Below are 25,536 nucleotides of genomic sequence, written 5' to 3' on the forward strand. Positions count from 1 at the left end.
CTTAAGTTCATCATATTTCAACATAAATTTTGACCACCATGTTTTTATAATCAAAATCTCAGAAGATACAATGAAAAAAAAAGAAAAGTATTTTTCCCATTCGAATACACTTTCACTTTTGAAATATAACAAGCACACATTACTTACTAAAGTACAGAAATAAATTTATGTCTGATCAACGGATACACTGATATGAAGTATGATGGCTTTTGTAAGTCAGCGCTATTTCATGGTTATCAGGGGTGGTCTGTTCTTCTCTTCAGGAATTTAAAGATATGTGCTGAATTCCAGGAAAGACCTTCTGTGGAAGGCATGGAAATATGGTATAGAACCAGAAAACCTAACACTTAAATTTCTTGTGGGATCTGGGCAAGCAACTTAACTTCTCTGGACCTCCACTGTGTTATTCATAAGATGAAGAAAGATGTGAAGTCAGAGTTGTCTATTTATGAAGTACCTAGATCAGGGAATAGTTTACCATAGGAGTTCAATATTTGGCTCAACAGCAAATCTCTTAAGAACACTACCTGAACTGATGTTCAATAGAGCACATATCTTATCAGAAATGAGGCTTTCTTCATAGATTTGTAGCCACCTCTATGAGACCTGCTGGTCAGACTGTCATCTTGTAACAATTCATGTACCTACCTATAAATGGCACTTCCTTGGAAGTTATTTGATATATAAATCACTTCAGTTGCTTTTGGGTCCAGATGAAAAGCAAAACTAATCATAGGCAACTACATGGAAAGGGGTTTGTGCTTTCAGTTATGGAATTTGGTTCAGTTTAGGCTGAAGATTGAAAATAACATACTTTTGTTATGCAATATCATTGAATGTGAACATAGGCTCAAGAAAGCCCTGATCATTGCTGTATGTAATGGGGGAGAGAGGCACCTATCCTAGCACTTAGAAAGGGACTTGGTGAATCCTGGTTCGGTGGAAGTAGGAGGCACTAGGTGCTTTGAGAAATTGTGAGGGAAATCTGGTAAGTGAAACTGCCATGCTATCTCAATATAGCTTGAAGTTTCCAGAGTGCTAATCAATTCCTTTAATAAAAATTGCAAATGTCTACCTCCCACCCTTGTCAAACTAGATAGAGGACTCAAGAGGAAACAACAGTAGGACATATGACTCTGAACTCTGAATACAAAATGTAGCCAACCTGTCGAAAGAGCGTGCAAAAGATGACTTATTGATATGGAGATCCCGTGTGAGGTGCCAGAGGACGGCGAACTTTGCATGCGCTTCCATTCGAATTTTCTGAGGAGGAACAGGAGAGATCATTTTGTTCTCTATTGGAGATATAAAGTGATTTTAGCAAAATCTAGGTAGTAATTTAGTTTTATGTTCAATACCTACAAAACTCAACTATGGACGGCAATAAACTGAAACAAAATACCTGTATATAGACAGAAATTCTCAACTCGAAGGCTCATCCTCCCCTACATCAAAAGCAGTAGCTTGGATTTGCATTCATCTGTGTACTACATTAAAAAAGGGCCAGGTGGTATCATGCATGGCAAGTTGCTTTGATACCAAGCATTTTCTTTCCTCATGCTAAATATGAACATTTACTTTCAAAATTACTTTTTCCCCTAGAAAGTATGCATCTCAACAAAATATCCTTAAGAAAAATATTTTAAGCAACTTTTGAACTATTTGGAAGAATATATTTGGAATAGTAAACATATTTTAATATATAATCAGTAGATATTAGGATTATTATCAGATTTTTACACTTTTCTTCTAGCATTCATTGAATGCTTCAAGCAAAAAACTGAATCCTGATTAAAACTGTTTAAAAATTGCATCTCACAGGACAGAAGCAAGTTTGCTTTATCTGTGGGCTTAATGCTTTTCTTATGAAGCCTTTGTTTGTACATCAACAGATATATGCAAATAACTGATTTAAAATTTATTTCTGTTCAAATTTGAAAGAATATGGTGGAGAAATAGAATGCTAACACTTTTCTTAGGATACTGTTACTAACATTACTCCTTCACTCCCCACTTTGTTCCTTGCTAAGTCCCTCATACTCAACACAGTGCCTCTGTAAATATGACCCCAACCCCGCAGCATTTCCAGTTTTTAAAAACAGGCTAGTGCACTTCTAAAAGCTCTCCAATAAGATTACAGTTATGTTACACAGATGCACAGGTGATGACAAACGTCATTAGATTACCTGGCATCTGCCCCACCCGTCCATCTGTCACAGTCAACATAGTTGATTCATGTATCACTTCATATACATTAGGAACATAAGCCTTCTATATTATAATGGAAATAATATAATCTCACATGTTAGCACAAGAACAAACACTATCCAGCTTATAAAGGTAACTTACATATTATTTAATTTCATGTACATCAATAAGTGTATCAATGCGATCCATGTAAAGCCACTGGCTCTTCTTTCAAAAACCCAACATCTTAGACCAGAAACAGCTTTCATCGTCATTGCCTCTACTGGTGCCTTTGGCCAAGAAAGAAATCTAACCTTTGATTTTTGAATGCTTAAATTTTCATATTATTGATGTTTTAAAAATATCTTTCCTTGGGCTGGGGATATAGCCTAGTGGCAAGAGTGCCTGCCTCGGATACATGAGGCCCTGGGTTCGATTCCCCAGCACTACATATACAGAAAACGGCCAGAAGCGGCGCTGTGGCTCAAGTGGCAGAGTGCTAGCCTTGAGCGGGAAGAAGCCAGGAACAGTGCTCAGGCCCTGAGTCCAAGGCCCAGGACTGGCCAAAAAAAAAAAAAAAAAAAAAAAATCTTTCTTCTAGACCGAGCAGAACACTGTATTGTAAAGATATGAATAGCACACTAAACAAAGTGGTATCATAGGTTATTCAGATGCCAGGTGTAATAAACTAGAGTTTTAACTTTTTGGAAGTGTGCATGCAGATGTGTGTCATGCATGCAGGATAAGGGAAGCACTTACCTTGTTTTTATGGGTTAACTGCTGACTTATCACATCCTCACAGATGCTAGAAGAAGGAACCAAGTTATGTAATTGATAAAATAGTTCCACGCTCTTCTGGTGGTGCTGGGGGGTCCCATCTCCCAGCTGGTCCCACAGGGTCAGAGCTACGTGCTACCAGAAAAGACAGAAAGGTGACTAGGTTACAAAACCAGAACACAAAATCTTATTTAGCAAATATTTCTTAGTATGGACAAGATAATACCTAGTTTCTGACTACCATACTTGGAAAGTCTTTAATACTCGGTATGTGTTAGTGTTTACTAAGCACTGTTGGGATGAAATGTAAAAGTAAAGCCTCCTGGCTGCTCACTTGCTCAGAACCTTGTAGTACTTTAGTAGTATGTCTTTTAAATGTGTGAAATGTAATGAGCTTTTTATGCAGGTAAAACCTCATTTCACTATTTTAGTAACATTAAACTACATTATCTTTAACAAGACACAAATCTCACGTTGAATTCCTGCAGAGTAAAATACAGTTCGCAACATGAATATTGAAATTATACATGAGTTTTCTTCAAGTGCTGGCAATTGAACCTAGGGACTTGCATAGTAAGTACTGTACTACTACTGGGCGGAAGAGGTTTATAAAGTCACTCGTAAGTATCATACATGTGTTAACATAGTACTTAACAAGTAATAGTAAGAATCTGCAGAGTTCACCAGAACATTAAAACTCTGTCAAGCAGGAGAAAGTAATTGGAGGGGTATTTATTTGCAGTGTGTGGGTTCAAACCCAGGTCATTGCATGTGCTAAGCAAGTGCTTAACCACTGGGCTATATCCCCAGCCTTCCTTTCCTTCTGGTTCCTTCTCCTGAGTGCTGGGATTACAGATGGGTATCACACTATGTTTGGCAAAACACAATTAAAATGATTAAAAACCCCAAACATGTTTTAATATATAAAGATGGAATGCATTCTAAGATGTAGTATAACCCAAGTTCTATATAAATTACACACACATATACATGTATATGTATATATATATATATACACACACACACAATTACACACATTAAATCACTGTGTTAGATGAATCAAAGGCTATACAACTTTTTTGGAATGTTATCATATAACTCAGGAAATATCGTGTGTGTGTGTGTGCGCACGCGTGTGTGTGGTCACAAAACTTTTCATAGAAGTTTTGGACAGATGAGCTTGTACTCAGTGAAAGGTGAAACTGTCGTGGACCCCCAATCTGGAAACGGTCTGCGGGCCGAGTTCTTATCTTTCTCAGTGTGCATTACTTCCTCCGCAGCTCTGGGGGCCTAGGTGCCGTGACGGTCCTGGGCCTGTGGAATCTCGGAGTTTACCTTGAGAAACTCCGTCTTCTCCGCTATGTATCTCAGGTTGCCCTGCGTGAGGGGCGGTCTGATCACCACCGCTACCCTGCCCTGGTTTGGACTCAAGGGCTGTGTGGGCTCCACGCTGTTGATGTTCTCCCCCGTGACCATGGCCACCGACTGGGCCAGGCCCACCAGGTCCATGACCAGCGAGACGGCCACGCTGGCGACGCCGAAGTCGTGCGCTTGGCTGCAGGCGCTCATCAGGGTCTGGAGCCACGGGGGCGGCTGCGCGTGCTCGCAGTCTGAAAGGGAACCAAGACGGGGGCTGTGGGTGCGAGCCACACCGGCCTTCCACACGCACGGCCAAGCCAGCCGCAAGGAAACAAAGCACCATCCCCTCCTGCCTTCAGTAGGATCGATCAACAACACCAGTTTCTCCCTAAGTTTAGAGTTCTAAGAAAAATGAAGCAGAAGCAAGACCTACGTAAACTTTTTTTCCAATATGGGTTTTTCTTATGTAAGTCCTATAATTTATCCTCCTGTCTCACTAATCAGATTATTTACTTAAAATGCTATCCAGTTGCCACTGCACTGTGTGCATGAAATTTTAAGTAAAAGTACACAAGATGACACTGTTATACAAGGGAAGTGAGTGGAGCTGATGTTAGCTACGTACTACAGGTGATTAGGGAAGCCATCGAATCACAACCCCTTCTAGCACAGAGGTTTCCCCATGGTGACTATAGACAGTCATTAAAACATTTTATAAACAGCCTGTTTAAAGGTTAACAGGCTAAAAAGTGCCCCCATCTTAATACCTGGACACCTCTGAAGGATAGTGCGCTATGTAACGCAGTGAACTATAAATAGAGACAACCTACCAGTCTCTAGTTTCTCAGAACGCAACTCCGACGAATGGGTCCCCTCAGCAATGTAAACAGGGAAACTTGAGCACTCCAGGAATAGCTGACATGCAGCAAGGAAGGCAGGAAGGTATTCTTTGGAGGTTTTTTGTGTATTCAAGGTTCTCTCTTTTACATCCCCTTGTGAATCCTGGTCCCATTTTGAAGTCTCCCCTTGGGTTTGCCCAAGATCCCCTGGGGGGTCTGCAGCCAAAGCCTGAGAAAGAGAGCTCCTGGGAACGATGTAGAGGTTGATGAGTCTGGTAAGGAACGGCTGGACGTGCTCCAGGCAGCACTGCATGGCGGTCTTTTGTGCCGTCTTCCCGCTCCGGGTGGCTGTCCCCTGACTGAGTCTGGACGGGGGCTGGACAATCGTTCCCTCCGATTCCACCGTGGAGGCTGTCTCTGTCTCAGAGGACGTGCTCCCAAGTGGGACAGTAGCTGTCCCCTGTCCTTCACTCAGCTCTCGGTCAAGGTCATCAGTTCCATCAGCTTGGTACTGTATGAAGTCAGTAAAGCCACTCTCTGACGACCGGCTGCTAGGTGGGTTTTCTCCATCTTCGAACACTTCAGTGGGATTTTCCAGCGAAACTGTTGATACCTGGCAGAGATTTTTCAAAAAGCAGAACTGAGTATGTACATTTACCTATTAGGAATTAGACATGGTCATTTTCTTGAGAGACTTTTTAGATTAGACTGTTGTACAACTTAATTTACAATCTGTTGCCTCTTAGAGATGCTCTACATTTACTCATGTTTATAATAATCAACAGATAACACTGGTACACTTACAATGACTATTATTAATATATATTCATTCACTAAGTGCTTATTATTTATTACATGCATATCATAAACTTAGGATCTTGAGGTAAAACACACATAGATATGAATCATTAGGATATTGTTTTTCTTTTCAAGTGAATATATTTAATCTAGTTTGTGAAACCATTTTCCAAATGGCTAAAAATGTATAAATGTCTAAACAATGCAAAGAATGAGATACATTAGAAGATGGAAAAACAATGTCTTAAAATTAGAAACAAAATCAACAGGTTATCTGCTCAGGACTGCAGGAATGTGAACATTTGTTGGAGTATCAATTAAATGCTTGCCACTGACCTTAATTGCTTTCAGTGAACACCCAACTGTATCAGACACAGAACACTGTATTAGATGGTAGGAATAAAAAGCTTATAATCTACAGGTGAAGAGATAATTATAACACAAATGAACTAGCTCCGGTAGTAGGGTTGGAATGCATTAAGCTTTCCTTTAAGAGGACAAGTACCAACATTAAGGATATTGTTTGTCTTGGTTTATGTAAATAAAATTGTGCCTATCATGAATTCTTTGGGTGACTGGGATGGAGTATAATTTGAAACTCAGTGTTTCTTGCTTCAGTGAATGACACCACCATTCATCATTATCAAAAAGACAGAAACCCAGGGGTGGTTTTTGGTATTTTCTCTGCCTTGCCTTGCCTCTCTCCCTGCCTTCCATTCGTGTCAGTGACTCAGCTAGGGATCTGCACTGCAGAGTGATTTAACATCTCCACATCTCAGTTTCCTAATTTGTATATGCTATTCCCCCTTCTCCATGGGTGACATACTGTACCCCAAGATCTGCAGTGGATGCCCCAAACACTGGACAGCACTGAATCGTAGATATGCCATGACTTTATACATACATAGGATAAAGTTTTTTAACTTTTCTAAGTTTGGCACAGTAAGAGACTAAAAATAACAAATCACATAATAGGACTGTAATAACTATATAATTAATCATGGTTAGGTGAGTATCATCCCTCTCTCCTCAAATACCTTTTTGTGCCCTATTTATGATTCTTCCTGTGAAAATATGACCAGATTCAATGCCTTTGAACTGGGAAGGAGATAACATGGGCATTATGCTGCAGTATTTCTCTACTACAAGAGGGCAGGACACAAGCACAGAGGTATTACCCTTCTGGGAACCAAGATGGCACCTACATGTCTAATAGGTGGATAGATAAACAGCATGGGTGAGATGAACCTAGGTATGATTCATGTCTTAGGACAGAACAGGATAGTAGGAGAATTTACCATGCACACAACTGAACAGCACACAATTGAAAACGGATGAGGTGTATCTGGAATTCTCCATTTAACATATTAAGTCTTCTGTTGCCCTCTGGGGTAACCATGGCAAAGACACCTCGATAAAGAGTTGCACTGTATCGGAGGTGACAGTGATTCCATTTTCCAGTTGCTAGAAGATTGCCAGTAAATATAAAGAACCAGACACAGTGTCTAGCACTTACAAACACTCAATGAATGGCAGTGATTACTCAGCATCTTCACAATCTACTATCATTCATGTCTTTTGTCTCCCTAAATGCACCATTACCCCCCATCCATTTCTCTCTCCATTCCCCCTTTTGCCAGGACGCCTCAGCAGCACCGCGCATCCATCCACACTCTGCCCTGCGGCCAGAGCACGTGTGCTAATGCACGAACCTGATACCACCACTCGCCTTCCCCCTTCAGTGTCTTCCTATTGCTCCTAAGATAAGGAACAAAAGACTTCCCAGGGTGAACGAGGCTCCCCGAGACCTGGCCCTGCCTCCCCGCTCCCTGCACACCGCCTAAGCCTCAGAGCCTCTGCAGATGCTCCTTCCACTCCTGTGCGCTGTTTCTGCCTTGCCTGGGTGACGAGCACCCCACTGAGTGAGTCCTTCCACTTCAGATATTCCTACCTCAAGAAAGCCCTCTTCACTGGCTGCCAGTCCAGGCCGGCTCAGCCCCTTTCCCTGATTCCCTGATTCCTCTGCATACTTTCCTTTATGCACTCACTGCAGCTACAATTACATGTGTAATCACCTGCTTAATACACGTCACCTCAACAGAAGGGTTGAGAAGAGCAGAAATTCCCTACTTTACTATTTGAAAGCCAGGGCCTCACCATGATGAGACTGTTAAATGAAGACAGATTACTTTCTATTTCAAAGGTAAAAAAATGATGTTAAAATATCTCGACCAGTGTTATAGTCAGTAAGCTTAGCAGTTAGAAGGACTCAGATGAGCTAAGTCTAAACATCATATTCATCTCACTCTACAGCACATGTACATGTAACAGAAGAACTTGTCATATTACAATGCCCAAGTCTAGAAGTGGCTGTCAGATTGAACTTACTCACCTACATTTCTCCTTTGAAGGTGAGTGAGCATCTAAAAATCATATACATTTTTTAGAAGAATGTTGAAATGATAAAATTATCATTGCCTTAACTATTTTCTTATTAACCTCAATAAGATAACAGACAATATTAAGCTAATAGAATTTAAGCAATCAGTCCAGCTAAACTTCTGTATCTTTGAAATATTTATTGGTATGGATCATAATGGATGCCCTGACACAGACAACCGAGCTGCATGGTGGCCAGATGTGTCCACATGATGTCTGCCTTCTGCCTTAGCACTCATAAGTCATATAAGTCATAGCCACTGACGTGGAAAAGCCGTGGGTGAGTGACTGCACTCACCAGTCTTGTGCCGTGAGGGAAGGCGACGGGTCTAGTTACCTTTTTGTCTTCCCATTCTTGGGCTGGGTTGCGCTGCCCGCTGGGGAGCTGCAGGGCGCCCCCGGAGCCGGCGGACAGCAGCGGAGGCTGGACCTTGCTGAGGATCTTTGAGCAGAGCCTGAGGGAATCTGTGAGCTCAGACAAGCGCAGTGTGTGCAGATGACTCGTCAGGGCAGCAATCATCCGGAGCAGCAACTGCGGCAAGTGTTCTGTCTGGATTTCAATGTAAGTCTCCTGACAATGACAGCAAATTGAAAAAAAAAATAAACAAATGCACTACTGGTTTTTAATCTGCACAAACAAAGCTATAGTTTTAGTCAGGGACCATGCTCCTTAATTAGTATAATTATTTTATTACTGGTAACTTACGACATTTCTTTTCCCCAAATTCCCTAAGTATTTCAAGCAGACATTACAAAATAACCCATTCTGACACATTAATGACATATGGCACAACAGAAGTGAACAGAATCAATTGAAAACCAAACAGGCCGAAGGTCCTACCTGACACAGCACCCTCATACTTCTAGTAGGCTTCAAATGAGGAAGCAAAGGATTGAGGAGAGAAAACAAACATATTTCCAACAATCTTCATTTAATAGAAAGAATCCTTAGTGAGTATAAAAGCATCATTAGGTTACTATATACTTAGTGGTTAAAAAACTGCATGCAGTTAGGAAGTACATTCCATTTATATTATAAATATATGTCAGAAGAAAATATATTAGGAAAATGTTATAGCAGAAAGCTATCCAAAGGGGAAAATAATTGAAACACGAAATTTACTGGAAGGTGAGATTTATCTACATGAAACATCTGAACTACATTATTAGAGTTTCTTAATTTTTCTATTTAAAAATTTCAATCCAGTGTAGTCTTACCAAAGAAACTATATCCAACAAAAAATCCACCAATAAGCAGAAATTGGTCAGCTGTAATTCAGATGACTCACTACTATCTCCAGGTCCAATCTGAAGTCGGGTGTGCAGTGTCCTCCTACAAGGACAAAATTCACGTTATCAAGTGTACTATCAAAGATATGAGTTCATGTGACATCACTGTGTAACTCATGAAGGCAAAGTCAACAGTGACTCACATACAGTAGCGTTCTGAGGTCATACATTCTCTCCCCGCAGAACACAAAAGTCTCTATGTGGAAATTCTCAAATATTCCTGGGTTTAACTGCTCTCTGTCACTCTTCTGCTCTGCAATGCATGCTTGATGTATCTCCCTTTGGGAGACTTATTTCCCATTACACTCATTATAGCTTTCATCTCTTAGTTAAAATCAAGTTTTTTTTTTTTTTTTTTTTGGTTTCTAACTTCGGGGCCATTGTACTCCTTGACTATGGTCTTCCCCAGCATCATTTTCTCATATCCAGAGTACACCTATCCTTCAGGGTCTGAGATCAAATGTTACCTCTTCCTGGCAGCCTCTCCAAGTAGCAGAGATTATCCCTCCAACAAACATTAGTATTAAAGTCATATTAATACTATATGACCACTCATCACCCTATACTTGGAACACACAAGGTAAGATAATTACAGTCCCTGACTAGTAAGAAATGAAAGCACATAAATAAATATAAACGTGCTTCTCCTGATTCTATGAATGGTTTGAGGGTGTCAAGTAAGGCTACTGAAAGGCAGGTGATCTCCCTGTGGACCATACCACATGTAGGAGGGCAAAGAGGGCAGAGTATTTTAGGTAAAATAGTATTATGTAGGCTCAGCAGCAGGGAAGGTAATGTGTATTGAGGAAAGATTCGAGATTAGCTCAAGAAGCATGGATGTGTTTGTGAAGAGAGTCATAAACAAAGTAGGGTAGATGTGCATAGTTCAATAAGGAGGGTGAAAAGCAGAGTAGGGCCAGGTGGTAAGAGATACTCATAATTCATCTGCATTCCTGAGTCTCCTTACGATGCTTTTGCATTCTCAGTTTAACCCAGGAACGTACGTGCACAGGTCTTACTTGCTCCACCATCAGAGCTTTGAGGACAGGGACTCTCTGATCCCTATGCCTAGCACACGGTTTTCAGCTGAATGTCCACCATCTGCCTAGTGAGTAAGCCAACTCCTCAATCATTAGAGGGTTACGTGGATAGCATTCGTATTTTAAAGACTTCTAAACCAAAGGTTGAGCATTTCCTTTTTGACAATGTCATACTGAGGCTAGGGAGGTTAACCTGGTTCTGAAAGAGTTTGGGTCAGAATCCAGAGGTTTCACTCAGCTTCAGTTCTATGCTAGAGTTTTCCAGACTCTGCTGTAGCATTTTATCCAAAGGGGTAGAGGGCAGACATCACTCACCAGTAACAATGTGGACCAGTGTTAGGGCTTTGGAAACAGGAATGACCAAGTAGGGATTGTCAGTAAGACTGAGAAGACTTGAGGCAAAGTGTGCTGACCTAACTGTACAAATCAGCTATCTTCTCTACCCCAGAGAAGTTGGATTATTGTAGAGTGAATAACTCATCTCCAAGCCACTTTCCAATCCTAGCATGATATGACCAACAATTTTTGTATCCTAGACCGAAAAGGTAGAGTCATATTATGGCTAGTAAATAATTGCTGTTTTCCAGAAGCAGAATATATAAAAGAACATTCTTATTAAATTGAACTTAAAACAGTCAAATTGAATGCAATTAAATTAAAACGAATAGTTTAACATACCTACAACATTCTTCAAACCAACGCGCGATGTAATCCCACATATAATAAGGTTCAAAGGAGTTAAAGAGAAGGTTGGCAGTTTTAATCAGCTCTGCTGTTTTCTTATTTTCTCTTAATTTACTAAAGAAAAGAAACAAAAACTAAATTACATAACACCCATTGTTTCAAATTTTTATTTGCTAAAAATATGCCAGTAAAAAGATTGCTACAAATAATTTTTATTTTATAGATAACAACTTTTCAAATTTGAATTTTCATAATTCACATGAATGAGATAAAAAATTAACCTTGTAAATTTTCTGCATAATAAAAATCAGAGTAACATATAATATTCTTTTTTTTTTTTTTGCCAGTCCTGGGCCTTGGACTCAGGGCCTGAGCACTGTCCCTGGCTTCTTCCCGCTCAAGGCTAGCACTCTGCCACTTGAGCCACAGCGCCGCTTCTGGCCGTTTTCTGTATAGTGGTGCTGGGGAATCGAACCTAGGGCCTCGTGTATCCGAGGCAGGCACTCTTGCCACTAGGCTATATCCCCAGCCCCCATATAATATTCTTGAACCATCTCTTTTTTGCTTTTGTTTTTGAGTTAGTGTTTTGCTAAGACTAGACTGAAACTCCCTACATAATCCAATAGGCCTTGAACTCAAGAACATTTCCTGTTTCTGCTCTCAAATGTTTGGATTAAAGGTGTTCATCACCATAGGTGGCTTATTTTTGAAATTTTTAAGTGCATAATTGTTAATTTGGCACCAAACTTATTTTGTTCCCTTTAGCAACTATAAATTAAGTAGTCAGTCTTGATTATGAAGAAGTTTATGTTTCCCTGTGCTATTCAGGATTGCGTTAATGAAAGAGTAAGGTTACTTTTTTTTGTTGTTTGTTTGTTTTCAAGTATTTCAAGTAAAAAGATGGATTATTGGAGAAGTGAAAAGTATACTGACTGGCCAGGGTCACGGCCCAGACTCTGGGAGCTGGAACCGCATCCCTAAAAAGCAGGCTGGCCAGCCAGGGCCACACCTTGGGCCACGCTCAGGGTCAGGTTATAAAGGCAAACACCACATGGTCAAGCTTGCCGCACACAGGTGGCCAATGAGGTTACAACACTTACAGAGCATGCCAGGTCACACGTGGGTGGCCAATGCAGGTACAGTCTGTCTCACAGTATCTGTTTGAACCCACCTATCATTCTAGTTAGAGTTGGCACGCATGGATTTGGCGGGGCTCACGTGATGCAGGTAGATACGCCTACTCATAGGAGGGCACAGGTTTAACCTTGAACGTTCCTTGAACCTTGGTGGGGGAGATCTTAGTAAAGATGGGGTCGGCTTCTGCTCTCTTTAATCTGAGATGGAGTGAGTCTGACACCCCTCAACAGCCAATGATGGCACTGGCCAGATCTGACCTCCATATTACATTTCCCCCTTTTTTTCTTGTACATAAAAATCAAATCATTGATTTCTCTTTTGGAGAGCTTAATCTTGCCTGGACTGTAAAGTGACTCCACCCACAGGCTGCTGATCAGTTTCACCCAAATTATCATTTTTAGTTTGAAAAATAATAACAAAAAGTACTATTACTATAAGTAGCCATTAATACTAAAATTCTACCAGAAAAAAATAGACTATTACCTATGTTCTCCTATCCTTTCTAACAATGAAAAAAAACCTGTCCTTATAGAAAAGTGATACTATCAATACAACCAGCAGATTATAGAAGAAATAACTAATTGTATATTCTATAGGCCAGTATAAATTCTTGGGCAGAAGCGAGTACAGAGTACAGAATACAGAATGAGAGAGAGAAGTAGTAGTAAGTCAAATCAACATTAGCTTCTCTAACAAAATTATATCAACAGGTAATTATATTGAGAGAAATCAACAACTACATTCAAATGTTTTTATTTGCATATGATCATATGTATATAGAAGTATTAGGAAAGTCTAAGATTATCTCTAAATTATCAAGGAAATATTAATGAAATGTAAATTATGTAAAGGAAACTGTCACATTAGAGCCCATTTCATGTGAAAATAATATGATACTAGGAAAGAAGTACTTTGCCTAAATATAACAGAGAAATATAGGAGAAGATTGATACAGGAAACAGCACAGTTATATTACTAGGAATTCAAGTGTGCATATAATTGAGAGAAATAACTGCAAGTACCTGCTTAGCTGAGCATGGTCCTTGCTGAAGGGTGGCTCCATCTGGAAATCTAATTCTGCTTTACACTGAGAATATAATGTTCTAAACACTTCAATCAGGACATCTTCCAGAATTACAGGTCCTAAAGTACAGAAATTACAGACAATAATTAGCATCTGCAAGTTACAATTATTTGAAAAATTGCCAGAATAAAGGACATTTAAAAACAGATATTTTTTAAAAAGTAGCATTTCCCACCCCAAATGCCTATTTAAAGTATAGATTCTCAGAACAGAATCTGGAAAACTGGTTTGGTGAAGTGATAGCTTTGGCACCTTGGACAAACTAACTTCTTTGAGCTTTTAAAGTCTTCTCATCCAGAATGAGAACAATAATACTAAGTTATGTGACAGTTTTGAGGATTAGGAAAAATATTTGTAAAATGTACTGCATAATTTTTAGAATAATGACTATTCAATAAGTGCTATTTTTATCATTATTTGTTAATTAATTTTAAAAGTCATGAGGTTAAATCTTGTTGCTATAAAACATACCAATTTTCTCTAATCTACTGTTCTCTTTCATCTACTACCATGGATATAACCCATTATCTTCATATTTAAAAATTTCACTTTTGTTTTCTGAAATTAGTGTGTTTTTGGGATACTAGGTTTGAACTCAGGGCATTTACTAGACAGGTGTTCATACTACCAAGCCACACCTCCAACCCATTTGGTGCTAGTTATTTTTGAGATAAAGCTTCTTACTTCCTGCCTTGCCTATACACCTGGACTACAACCCACCTATTCTAGGCTTCCCTGTGTAGTTAGTATAACAGCATTCACTACTGTACCCAGCTCTTGCTGCAATCAGCTCTTGATATTCTGTCCAGCTGGTCTCAAACCATGATCTTTCCAATTTCAGCCTCTTAAGTAGCTGGAATTAGAGGTATGAGACATGCCTCTTCACTTTATGTTTCTTTCTTTTTTTTGTTAGTCATGGGGCTTAAGCTTGGGTCCTGGGTGCTGTCTGCTCAAGGCTAGTACTCTACCACTCTCAGCCACAGTGCCACTTCTGGTTTTCTGGTGGTTAACTGGAGATAAAAGTCTCACAGACTTTCCTGCCCATCCTAGATCTCAGCCACCTGAGTAGCTAGGATTACAGGCATGAGCCACCAGCACCTGGCACCTTTACACTTTTAAGAGCTAGCCTAAATATCTTCATATAACCTGAAGAAATTATAAAATTTGTAATTGTAAATTTACAAGTTTTATAATTTCATTTTATTTTAGATAATATTCAGGTTTAAAATGTCCCAATTATCATAATCAACTTTCCAATAGATCTAACATATAATACAGATTAAAGGGAAAACACACAAAACATGTCATAAAGACAGTACAATCTGGGCTGGGATGTAGCTCAGTGGCAAATTGCTTGCCTATCAAGTACAGTGTCCTGGGGTCAATCCCTAGTACCATAAAAAAAAAAAAAAAAAGACGGTATAATCCAAATGTTTCTGTTGAGGTACTTGAACTCTGTAAACTGCCATAGAGGGCCTAGTTTCAGTCATTTTGTAAGCATCAAGAAGAACTTAGATTCATCTTTAAAAGTGACTTTTTTGCTAGCAGTGCAAGGAATGAGGCATGTGATAACCTATAATTTATAATACCTTTATCTTAACTTGGCACTGGGGACTTCTGTAGGAAACAGTTGAGAACTTGGATTTGAAAGCTATTTCAAAGTACAACAAGTTTCCTAATGACTTTGTCACGTTTTTCTTATGAAAAAATACAAAAGCACATGACCTATATACATTACCTAGCTCAGGTTTGTCCAGTAAGCTGATTAAAATACGAAAAGGTTTCAGATCCTGCATCAGAGTGCTTTCTTCTCCAAATCCATTCACTTGCAAGATCCCCACCATGGCCTTTACAAAAGAAAAGAACACTTGTTATTCAGTAATACATTCAAAGAACTTTTCCTTACATTTTCACAAGTATAACCATATATAATGGAAAGAATATATATTGCTTTTCTGAATTCTTTTTTTCTATGGTCAGAAAAAAAAGTTATATACATCTGGTTGGAGACAAAAAAAACAGGTTCTTAATTTTCTTTGGCAGGAAAGTAGGAGAGTTAAAGAAATGAAGAAAAGTACATTCAGGAATTTTTTTGTGCTCCAGATGAAAATGCTTCTGTTTAAGATATGAACTCTGAACTATGCTATCTCTTTACTGAAGTATTAGCAATTATTTTCTTCACAATTGACTTAACACACGGTGTTCTATTTCACTCACTTAAAAATGTTTCAGATACAGGCTGGGAATATGGCCTAGTGGTAAAGTACTCGCCTCATGTATATGAAGCCCCACATATATAGAAAAAAGCCAGAAGTGGCGTTGTGGCTCAAGTGGCAGAGTGCTAGCCTTGAGCAAAGAGAAGCCAGGGACAGTGCTCAGGCCTTGAGTTCAGGCCCCGGGACTGGCAAACAAAACAAAACAAAATGTTTCAGATAGCATGTCTTTTATTAGTTTATTTTGAGACAATTTGGATAAATATAACTGAAGTAAAAATGGTATGAAGTAAACTATAGACCACTTTAACACTTCCATTACGATAGCAATTTGACCACACTTACATTATTGTGATAGCCCAAATTGTCTTGGTGCTTTATAGGAGGCAGTGTAGGTCTTAGCCTACTTTTGGAAAGTCTCCAGTTTTCATAGAAGACAGGAGAGAACTCTATGTTTTAATTTTTAAAAAAGTCATAAAAACAGCAAAGAAAAAAAATAGACCCTGCAAGGTGCCAGTGGCTCACACTTGTAGTCCTGGCAACTCGGGAGGCTGAGATCTGAGGATCATAGCTCAAAGCCAGCCCAGGCAGGAACGTAGTGGGGTTCTTTTTGTCAATTAGTCACCAAAAAGCTGAAGTGGAGCTGTGGGTCAAGTGGTAGAGTATTAATTAAAGTAAAACAGCTTTGGACATAAAAGCTCAGGGATAGCACCCAGACTCTGAGTTCAAGCCCCAGGACAGGCACACATATAAAAGTAACAACGGGAGCTGGGAATATGGTCTAGTGGTAGAGTGCTTGCCTCGCGTACATGAAGCCCCGGGTTCAATTTCTCAGCACTACATACATAGAAAAAGCTGGAAGTGGTGCTGTGGCTCAAGAGGTAGAGTGCTAGCCTTGAGCGGAAAAATCCAGGCCTGGAGTCCAAGTCCCAGGACTGGCAAAAAAAACCCAAAAAAATCAACATCGACCAAAAAAACCAAACTCTGGATTTATTTGGGAATTCAACTTCTGACTGCTTATTGTATTGTAACCATTTGTCTGTTTTAATTCTAAGGAAGTTTTGAGTCTGTCTCCACTCCTTTAAGGCAAGTCATGTTAAGGTATGTCTTTTGCTTTATACTTTTAAGTAACTCTGGTGATGAAATACAGAATAACAAAAGCACCCATTACCTGAACCAGTAATTCTTTTGAAAAGGTAGTGAAATAGTATGTGGCATGTTCTTCAGGATTACTGTGTCTTGTGCTCCTGGGTCCTACGATAGCACCGTTGTTATCAAAACCTCCATGGAAATAAACCACAGAATGAATTAAAATGAAACTCTCAAAATTATTGTCCACTCAATACTCAAACAGCAAATGTCTCAAAAACAGCACTAAACACTTACCAATTAGTAGCCCATTCAATGTCAGCAAAAGAGATCATTTTAGATAGTTTAATAAGGGGAAACCAATTCAATACGCAAGTATCATAGTATTCTTCCAGTTATCCAGGTTTTGTCGTCTTCTTTTCCCCAGTCTCACCAGTGCAATAACTGAAGACTCAAAGCATTGGTCTCAAGGGTCCTGTCACTCCAGGTACTGAGAAGTTGCGAGGACAGGCCAGACATTCGGGAAAAGTAGGGAAGACAGAAGTGTGCGCAGTGGTGTTACTGCCTGGCCGGAGACTGACGTGCTGCATGACTGAGGCACTTACTAGTCCTCATTCCTTAGATGATTTGAATGCTTTGGAAATTTTGTCATTATTTTCATTTTAGTACTTACAGCACAACGATTTCAGTGTGTGTGAGGGAAAATTATCTTGACAAAGAGAACATGCCTGTGTGAATTTAAATAGCCTTTTGGACTAAGAAGTGTATGAAATTTCTTCATATTGTTTACCAGTAGTTTATATTTTTATTGTGCTTTTACATAATTCTCCAAAGTTTTTCACTAGAGACATACTTCATATATTTAATTTTCATGAAAGACATATCCATACTCTGATATACTTACACACGTTTGTTCCCAACCATGAGACTATATACCCGACACTTACCCAGAAGCCATGCATAGAGTCTTCGGTTCAGGGACATGTCTCTCCGCAGTACCACATGCAGCGCGGCGGACAAGATCCTGATCATGTCTGCTCGAGTGGCCTGGAAAAGTTAGGAATGGGGTTGCACTTTTTAAAAGCACATACAAAGCATACCACTGCCTTTTCTCTTATAAAAAAAAGTCTTAAAATATGCTCAGAATATGAAGGTGCACAAGCTGTTTTCACCAACATAGTTTCATTTGATTTCCCAAATGCAGGAGTTAGTACTTCCATTTTACAGATTAGGAAACAGGAGGAAAACTAGGTCACATGACTACTTGGATTGATAGCTGACACTATCACTTGAATTATTTAACATCCAATAAACAAGGAAATTAAGGCAAGATTGGAGATCCTAGAAAACCCTGCCATTAGTTTTTCACATTCACTGTCAACAGACAGTAAGTTAGAAAACTGCCATCTTCATCAGTTCCAAGGCTCTCTTTTTCAAAATCCTGCTTGTAGACAGGGTATTTAGTGGCTTATGCTTATAAACCAAGCTATTCTAGGAGGCTGAGCTCTGAAGATCACAGTGTGAAGTCAGCCTGGGCAGAAAAGTCTGAGACTCATCTCCAATTAATTAGCAGAATTCTGGAAATGGAGCTGTGGCTCAAGTGATCAAGTGCTGGTCTTGAGCAAAAAAGCTAAGGGACACTGCCCAGGCCTTGAATTCAACCCCTAGCATACTCTCTCTCTCTTTCTGTTTCTCTCTCACACACATACACACACATTTGGCCGGGGCGGGGGTGGGGGTGACAATGTTGAAAGCTAGGACACTGACCAAGATGCATTGTCTTATAAACTGTTTCGTTAAATGGCAACTCCTTTGTACAACGAAAAAAATAATAAATATCTGAGCTGCCACTCTGAAAAAAAATTCTATTCATATATTTCAAACACACACACAAAAACACAAGAAAACCATGTAAAATGCCTTTTTGCTCCATTCATTCAGATGTAATACATTTTAAATTTTAACTTTTTTCTAATTCTTAAATAATTCTTTCATTTCTTTCCCATAACCTTACTTAGGTATTTAAAAAATGATTATATATCTGATTTCAGCTAAAAGAGGTAAGGTTTTTTAAAAAAAATGGAAAAAAGCTAAAATTAATAGTAAGAATATTCACAATCACTTCAGTTTATGAGTAAAATTAGAAGTTAAGTTGGAATGGACCAGTTTAACAACTGCTTTACAATACAAGGACCTGAGCATCCTGGGACCTAACAGCCTAGCCACGTTCAAATGTCTGGTTAGTGCCCTTTCTGGGTGTAGAACTGTCGTCGTCTTTTTTTTTTTTTTTCCTGATGTTGACCCTGGGGCTTGATCTCAGGGCCTGGCACCCTCCCTTTGAGCACTCTACCACTTGGAGCTACAGCTCCACTTCCAGCTTCCTTGAGAGTTTAGTGGAGATGAGAGTCTTAAAGATCATCCCTGCTTGGCCTAGCTTTGAACTGCCATCCTCAGCTATCAGTCTCCTGAGTAGCTAGGAGGAGAGGGGTGAACCACCAGTGCTAGGCTCAGAAAACTTCGAAAGGAATTCAGCCAAATCAGAGTTAACTGAGGTGGTATGGAACACAGATCATCCAGGGCTGATAAATACGGTTGCTCCTATGAACACAGGTATCTTCTGTTCAAAGTGTGGCCACCAGACCCCTGAAGACGATGTGATAAAATTTCAGGAGGCCTACAGGGTAAATTCAGCTATACATACTTATAAAATAATCAACTATGCACATTCCTAACAATATCAAGGTGTACTTTTTCTTTTGTGTGCTAACAATTTCCTAATAAGGCAATTAGCAGGTTAAATGGTTGGTACCTTAATTATGGCACCCACTGTACCGTAGTGATTGTATTTTCATTGCCATATTCTTGGAGTAAAATAAAAAATAAAGAATAAGAAATGGGTTATGGTTATAAACTAGCTGAAGGCTGGCAGACTATATGTATGAGGCAATAGGTTAAATCCTTAGCACTAAAAAAATAAATAAAAAGGAAATTAAAGGCAGTTTCACAATTCTTTGAGAATGTTGAGGAAACAGCAAAAACTTATCAAGGTCCATCACTGCCTTTGTTCCTGTGTAATTGAAGGGCAAGTACACTAACACACATTTGATATGTGTGTATATATGAGGGTTGTCTCAAGGAAAAGCACTTGTGCCAATCATTAATAGTTTTGAGCTGATCAGCCAACTTTTGAACAGAATGATATTTCTGCCTGAAAGAATGACTAACTGGAACTATGCTTATTTAACTTTTGATACTTGGTAGTCATTTTCTCAAATAAATGAGATATATTACTACCTCAAGGCAAAATAGTATACTATACACGATAATATCTGAGATTCTAATAGAAAACAAGAATATTGGAAAGCTTGACTTTTTGGAAGTTATAGTTTTTGAAGTGTACTGAGCTAGAAAGCTTCCTAATATTTACTACTGAGACCAGCAGTATTTGTAATAAATTAGATTGTTCAACATTATATAATGAAATAGGTCTACATATGAAAAAATCTAAATAATTCAGTAAGCCAGCAAATACCCAATCAAGATGTTGCAACATATATATGAATAAAATGCAGGAAAGACCCAGTAAAAAATAAAGCCAATATAGTGTGTGTGAGGTCTGGAGTTCAAGCCCTGCTACTCTCTCTCTCTCTCTCTCTCTCTCTCTCTCTCTCTCTCTCTCTCTCTCTCTCTCTCTCAAAAAAGGGCAGAATAAGACCCCTTCATTAAGGGTGAGATTTTCAAAATAGAAACTAGAAGTAGTTTGGGTCCCCTTTAGGAACAATGCAGTCAGTCAAGTGGAAAAATCTTCCAGCTGTTAAAGAGAAATATGTAAATACAGCAAAAAATGAATACAGTAATAAAATTAGGCAATCATAATGAAAACTCACTATAGATTTGTACTAACAGTCAGTATGAAAAATCCAAATAATAGTATTTTCTGTTAATCCCTTTTTGGAAATAAATTCAAATTCTCAAGGTTAAAATTCTCTCCATCTTACTATTTTTGTGAGGTATTTTATTTCAGCATTTTCAACACTTATGTTTGAAACTGCTCTTCACTAAAGTTTAGAAAAACTTAAGTTCCATTAATGGAATATTTCATGATTTGTTAAGTCTGTAGTAAAGATACCAACAAATGTCACCGTGACAAAATATTTAACTCTCAAATTACAGCCAACTCTGCTGAGATTCTGGCAGATCTTGCAATCCCCAAAGCAACACAAGACAGACTGAAATTCACTAGGGAGAAGGCCTGGCCTCAGCAGTCTGGCTTACTCTGAGTTAGCCATTAACACGTGTGGCTCTTTATAAATTAGAATGTTCAATATGAAGGAATTTGACCATATTCTTATCAAGTGGGTGATTCATTGTCCTTCAAAGTTTTTACAAATTCTACATCTCAAGAGGGAACTTGTTCTTCATTTATAAGCAAAATAACCCAACATGTCTTTAAAAAGTAACCACACACCATAAGCCTCTGATTTTCCCAGAATGCCTTATGTGAGTAACACCAGCATTACATTTTACCCGACTTTCCCAGAATGCCTTACATGGGTAGCATCAGCATTAAAACTTTACCTGACTCATGTGGAATGGAAAGCAGAAGAGTATGAGGTCCAGTGTGCTCCTCTGCACAAGTACACTTGAGTCCTGCACTGAAGTACTTACTGCTTCGACCTGAAATAAGATAGCCTTTAACATCAGGAGCCTAAGATGGTGGGAACATTTGAAATTGTAACAACCTTTCATTTCCTCTAAAAAATAAAATCATGCTTCCAAAAATCAAAGAGCTCTAAAAACATTTTTTAATGTTAAAACTACATACCCTATGGAGGTTTTTGATGACTTTTCACCATCAATCCCAGGAAATGTTTTATAGTGGTTTTGCTCATAATTGCTCCAAACTGGATGCAAGCCTACTCTCTATTAACTGATGAATGAATGATCAAATTATGGTACTGTCATGCAACAGAGAAATGGGCAACAGATAAAGAAACCACTGATACAAAAGCATGGAAGAACTCAAATATGTTATATGTGGTGAAGGAATCATACTAAAGAGCTAACTGCAGAATGACTAAATTTTCATAACATTGTGAAAAAGTAAAATGAGAGAAACAGGAAACAGGTCAGTATTTTCAAAAACCTAGTACTTGAGGAAGTACTTAGGAAGTGTGGTGATAAAAGGACACACAAGTTTTTGGGAGGATGTAACTTGCTGAAACTTAACTTAGTTGTGGCTGTATGACTGTAAGTACTTGTCAAGATTCATAAAACTGTTTAAGTAAGGGGGGTTAATTCCGAGAATGAAAATCAAACTTTAGTAAATCTAACCAAAACTCTGCATGAAATACCAGTCACATCATTCCTGCATGGAAAAAAAAATGATTAAAAAAAAGCTTTCCAAAGTGGCCACTGATGTTTATTTTTAATCCTTTGCTCGTTTTGAGACTATAGTACTTTAAACACATTTTTCTTCTATTATTAATCTTGAAATTAAAAAGAAAAGTGTAAGTGAACAAAAAATGTAACTTTTTATCGTGCCGGTCCTGGAGTTTGAACTCGGGGCCTGGTCACTGTCTCTGAGCTTATTTTGCTCAAGGCTAGTGCCCTACCACTTGAGGCAGAGCTCCACTTCCAGCTTTTTCAGTAATTCACTGAAGATAGGAATCTCATGGTCTGGCTTTGAACCACAATCCAATCCTCAGATCTCTGCCTCTTGGGTAGCTAGGATTACAGATGTGAGCTACGGGCAAAGTGTAACTCTTTTTCTACTAACATTGTCTGGCTTGGGATTACATCCTATCACATATGTTCTCCACGGAATCTACTATCATTCACTATCTAAAATGCATCTTTTTTCTTATGAAGAAAGCATCAAAAAGAAGGTTTACTTTGTAATAATAAATGTGGCTATGTTAACAATGGGCTTAATCCATCAGCAACACAGCAATAATACTGATTTGCTTGAAAAACAGATAATAGATAATGGACATAAGTAATTTCTTCTTTGTGAAAAAAATTTAAGCTCTTTTAAATGACTGATTCCTTGGCCCTTACTGTTTGTCGATGAAAAAGATAGCTTGATCCTCAAATTCACCTCAAAGTCTGCCTCAACAGAAGTATACATGACACAAGACCTACCATTAGCTCAATGTCACTGCCAATGATATAAAGTTGATCTTCCATAGAGAGCTTCCTGTTCAGGTGAGCAAGAACATAAGTGATTCCAGGTAAACGCACGGAGGGACTGGTGAGGAGACTGCCCCACAGGGCACTGTAGAAGGCTGACTGGTCAACGGCAGCAGCAACCTTTTCCAATAGCGTGTTGGTTCTGAGGTACAAAATACAGTGGCATGAGGAGGAGAACGTTCATTGTCACACTGACTATAAAATGTCTATAAACATCCCTGCTGTAGTCATGTGCTGAGACGTGGGAGAAGCAAGCAGGAATGGAGGAAGAATGCAGTCAGATGACTGGCTCCACTATTTAAGTCCTGGCTCTGCTACTTACTAGCTGTGTACTTTGGAGAAATCAGCCTTTCCTCAGTCCTGTTGGCTCGCCATGTTGGGAACCATTACCCAACCACCTATCTAACCTCACTGTGCTGTTGATCTGTTGCAATAAAATACCACGAAACAGATTTTTGGTTAATAGTAATCCTCTCTATCATGTATTTCATTGGCTTTCTACAAAATCTTAAGGTATTTGTGATCGTTTTTGAAATCACCATTATATAGTTCATAATAACTTCAATGAATTAGACTTGTGAGAAAAATTAATAACTTAATATATAACTCTACTAAATTTAACATGTAAGTCTATTAGATTTTAGCATAGTGTATCAAAAGAGGATTTGATGAGTCTACTTGGGATCTGATATGTTAATTTCTTTTTTTTTTTTTTTTTTTTGGCCAGTCCTGGGCCTTGGACTCAGGGCCTGAGCACTGTCCCTGGCTTCTTTTTGCTCAAGGCTAGCATTCTGCCACTTGAGCCACAGCACCGCTTCTGGCCATTTTCTGTATATGTGGTGCTGGGGAATCGAACCCAGGGCTTCAAGTATACTAGGCAAGCGCTCTTGCCACTAGGCCATATCCCCAGCCCCTGATATGTTCACTTCTTTTGAACTCAATTTATCTGTGCATTAAAATAGTACATGTATAAAGCCTTTCATAGAACTTGTAGCCATAAAGATCATTATTCAATTTCTATGTTAAATTCTGAATTGTAACTATAAAAAGTGGTGGTGATTCTATATGTCTCTTTAGTGAATTAATAGTTTAAGAAAAACTGATTTATAAGCTAAATATAATAATTTCATATACTGTGGTACTAAAGATTGAACTCAGGGACTAAGTGTTGGCCCTTAGCTTTTTTTGTGGCTGGTGCTCTACTATTTGAGCCATAGCTCCATTTCTGGCTTTTTCTAGTTAATTGGAGATAAGAGTCTCATTTCTGCCCAAGCTGGATTTGAATTGCAATCTTCAGATTTCAGCCTCCAGAGTAGCTAAAATTACAGGTGTAAGCCAGTAGCACCTTGCTACTTTTAAAATTTTTTACGCAAATAAATGATACATTGATAAGACAATAAAGTTTTGAGGACAAAATTATGTTTTCTCAAAGTAGCCCATAAAAATAATTCAATAAGTTGTTATTGCCTTGTGAAAATAGCTGTGATACAATAAAGTAACTTAATAAATTAAATTTAAATCATTAAGTCTACTCATGAAAGAAATTTAACATTGTCTATCTACTTTTGCTACCAAACAATTTCTTATAAGAATATCAGCAATGATAATAAGATTGTTATAGATACATAACACCATCAGGCACTGTCTATAACTATTAGTTTTAAAAATAATTGGGGCACTGGTGGCTCATTCCTGTAATCCTAGCTACCTAAGAGGCTGAAGTTTGAGGATCTAGGTTTAAAGCCAGCCCAGGCAGGAAAGTCTGTGAGATTCTTATCTTCAATTCACTACCAAAAAGCTGTAAGTGGATCTGTGACTAAATTGCTAGAATGCTATCCTTGAGCACAAAAAGGCTCAGACTCCAAGTTCAAGCCCCAGGACCAGCACAAACACAAAACTGGCTTCAAAACTGATCTGATCATTTTCTTTTAAAAATCCCAATATTACAAGTACCAGGCCAACAGTTAGTGAAATAGCAGTGTACTTGATGTTAGGCCATTTTCTCCTGTTAGCACTTTAAAGACTGACACATGGCCTACTTTCCATTCTTTTCATTAATCTGCATGTCCTATTATATTTTAAGTTATGGGTCACAAGTTTTAGAGGGACATATATTAAAAGCCTCTGGACTGAGTGGTTTTCATTTTACTACAATAAAATGAAACTGATTTTATGCCTCTTCTATTGATGAGGAAAACAAATCAAATTCAAACATGTTAGTAACTTTCTATGCTCACACTGGCCCTACTGGGTTGTCCATCCACCCGAATCTTTACCTAAATGATGCAGCTATACATTTAGTATGGGCCACACGCTAGGTATAACCTTCAGCCTGATTGAAGTACTGATGGTATTTGTTAACATGGTAAGTTGAAAATAATTTATTTTAGAGATGATAAGATATATTT

At 38.7% G+C, this 25,536-nt stretch overlaps 1 protein-coding gene across 6 annotated transcripts in view; it reads right to left on the reverse strand.

The window, feature by feature from the left end:
• The window catches only part of Dop1a (DOP1 leucine zipper like protein A), a 76,923-nt gene that overhangs the window by 30,802 nt on the left and 20,585 nt on the right, over positions 1-25,536 (reverse strand). For all 6 annotated transcript variants that reach the window (XR_007212044.1, XR_007212045.1, XM_048353636.1 and 3 more), the window contains 13 exons: positions 23,081-23,270; positions 21,515-21,613; positions 17,884-17,983; positions 17,019-17,128; positions 15,373-15,481; positions 13,573-13,693; positions 11,408-11,527; positions 9,618-9,732; positions 8,737-8,970; positions 5,154-5,775; positions 4,300-4,574; positions 2,947-3,099; positions 1,166-1,263 (listed from right to left, as the gene is read on the reverse strand). Coding sequence is in view for 4 of the 6 variants with exons in the window: in XM_048353636.1 (XP_048209593.1) it covers positions 1,166-1,263; positions 2,947-3,099; positions 4,300-4,574; positions 5,154-5,775; positions 8,737-8,970; positions 9,618-9,732; positions 11,408-11,527; positions 13,573-13,693; positions 15,373-15,481; positions 17,019-17,128; positions 17,884-17,983; positions 21,515-21,613; positions 23,081-23,270 (2,346 nt within the window). In the remaining 2 variants the exon portion in view is untranslated. The remainder of the gene's footprint in view (positions 1-1,165; positions 1,264-2,946; positions 3,100-4,299; positions 4,575-5,153; positions 5,776-8,736; positions 8,971-9,617; positions 9,733-11,407; positions 11,528-13,572; positions 13,694-15,372; positions 15,482-17,018; positions 17,129-17,883; positions 17,984-21,514; positions 21,614-23,080; positions 23,271-25,536) is intronic.

Source organism: Perognathus longimembris, chromosome 9 (genome assembly GCF_023159225.1).
Source record: "Perognathus longimembris pacificus isolate PPM17 chromosome 9, ASM2315922v1, whole genome shotgun sequence".
In the NCBI taxonomy this organism is placed as follows: Eukaryota; Metazoa; Chordata; class Mammalia; order Rodentia; family Heteromyidae; genus Perognathus; species Perognathus longimembris.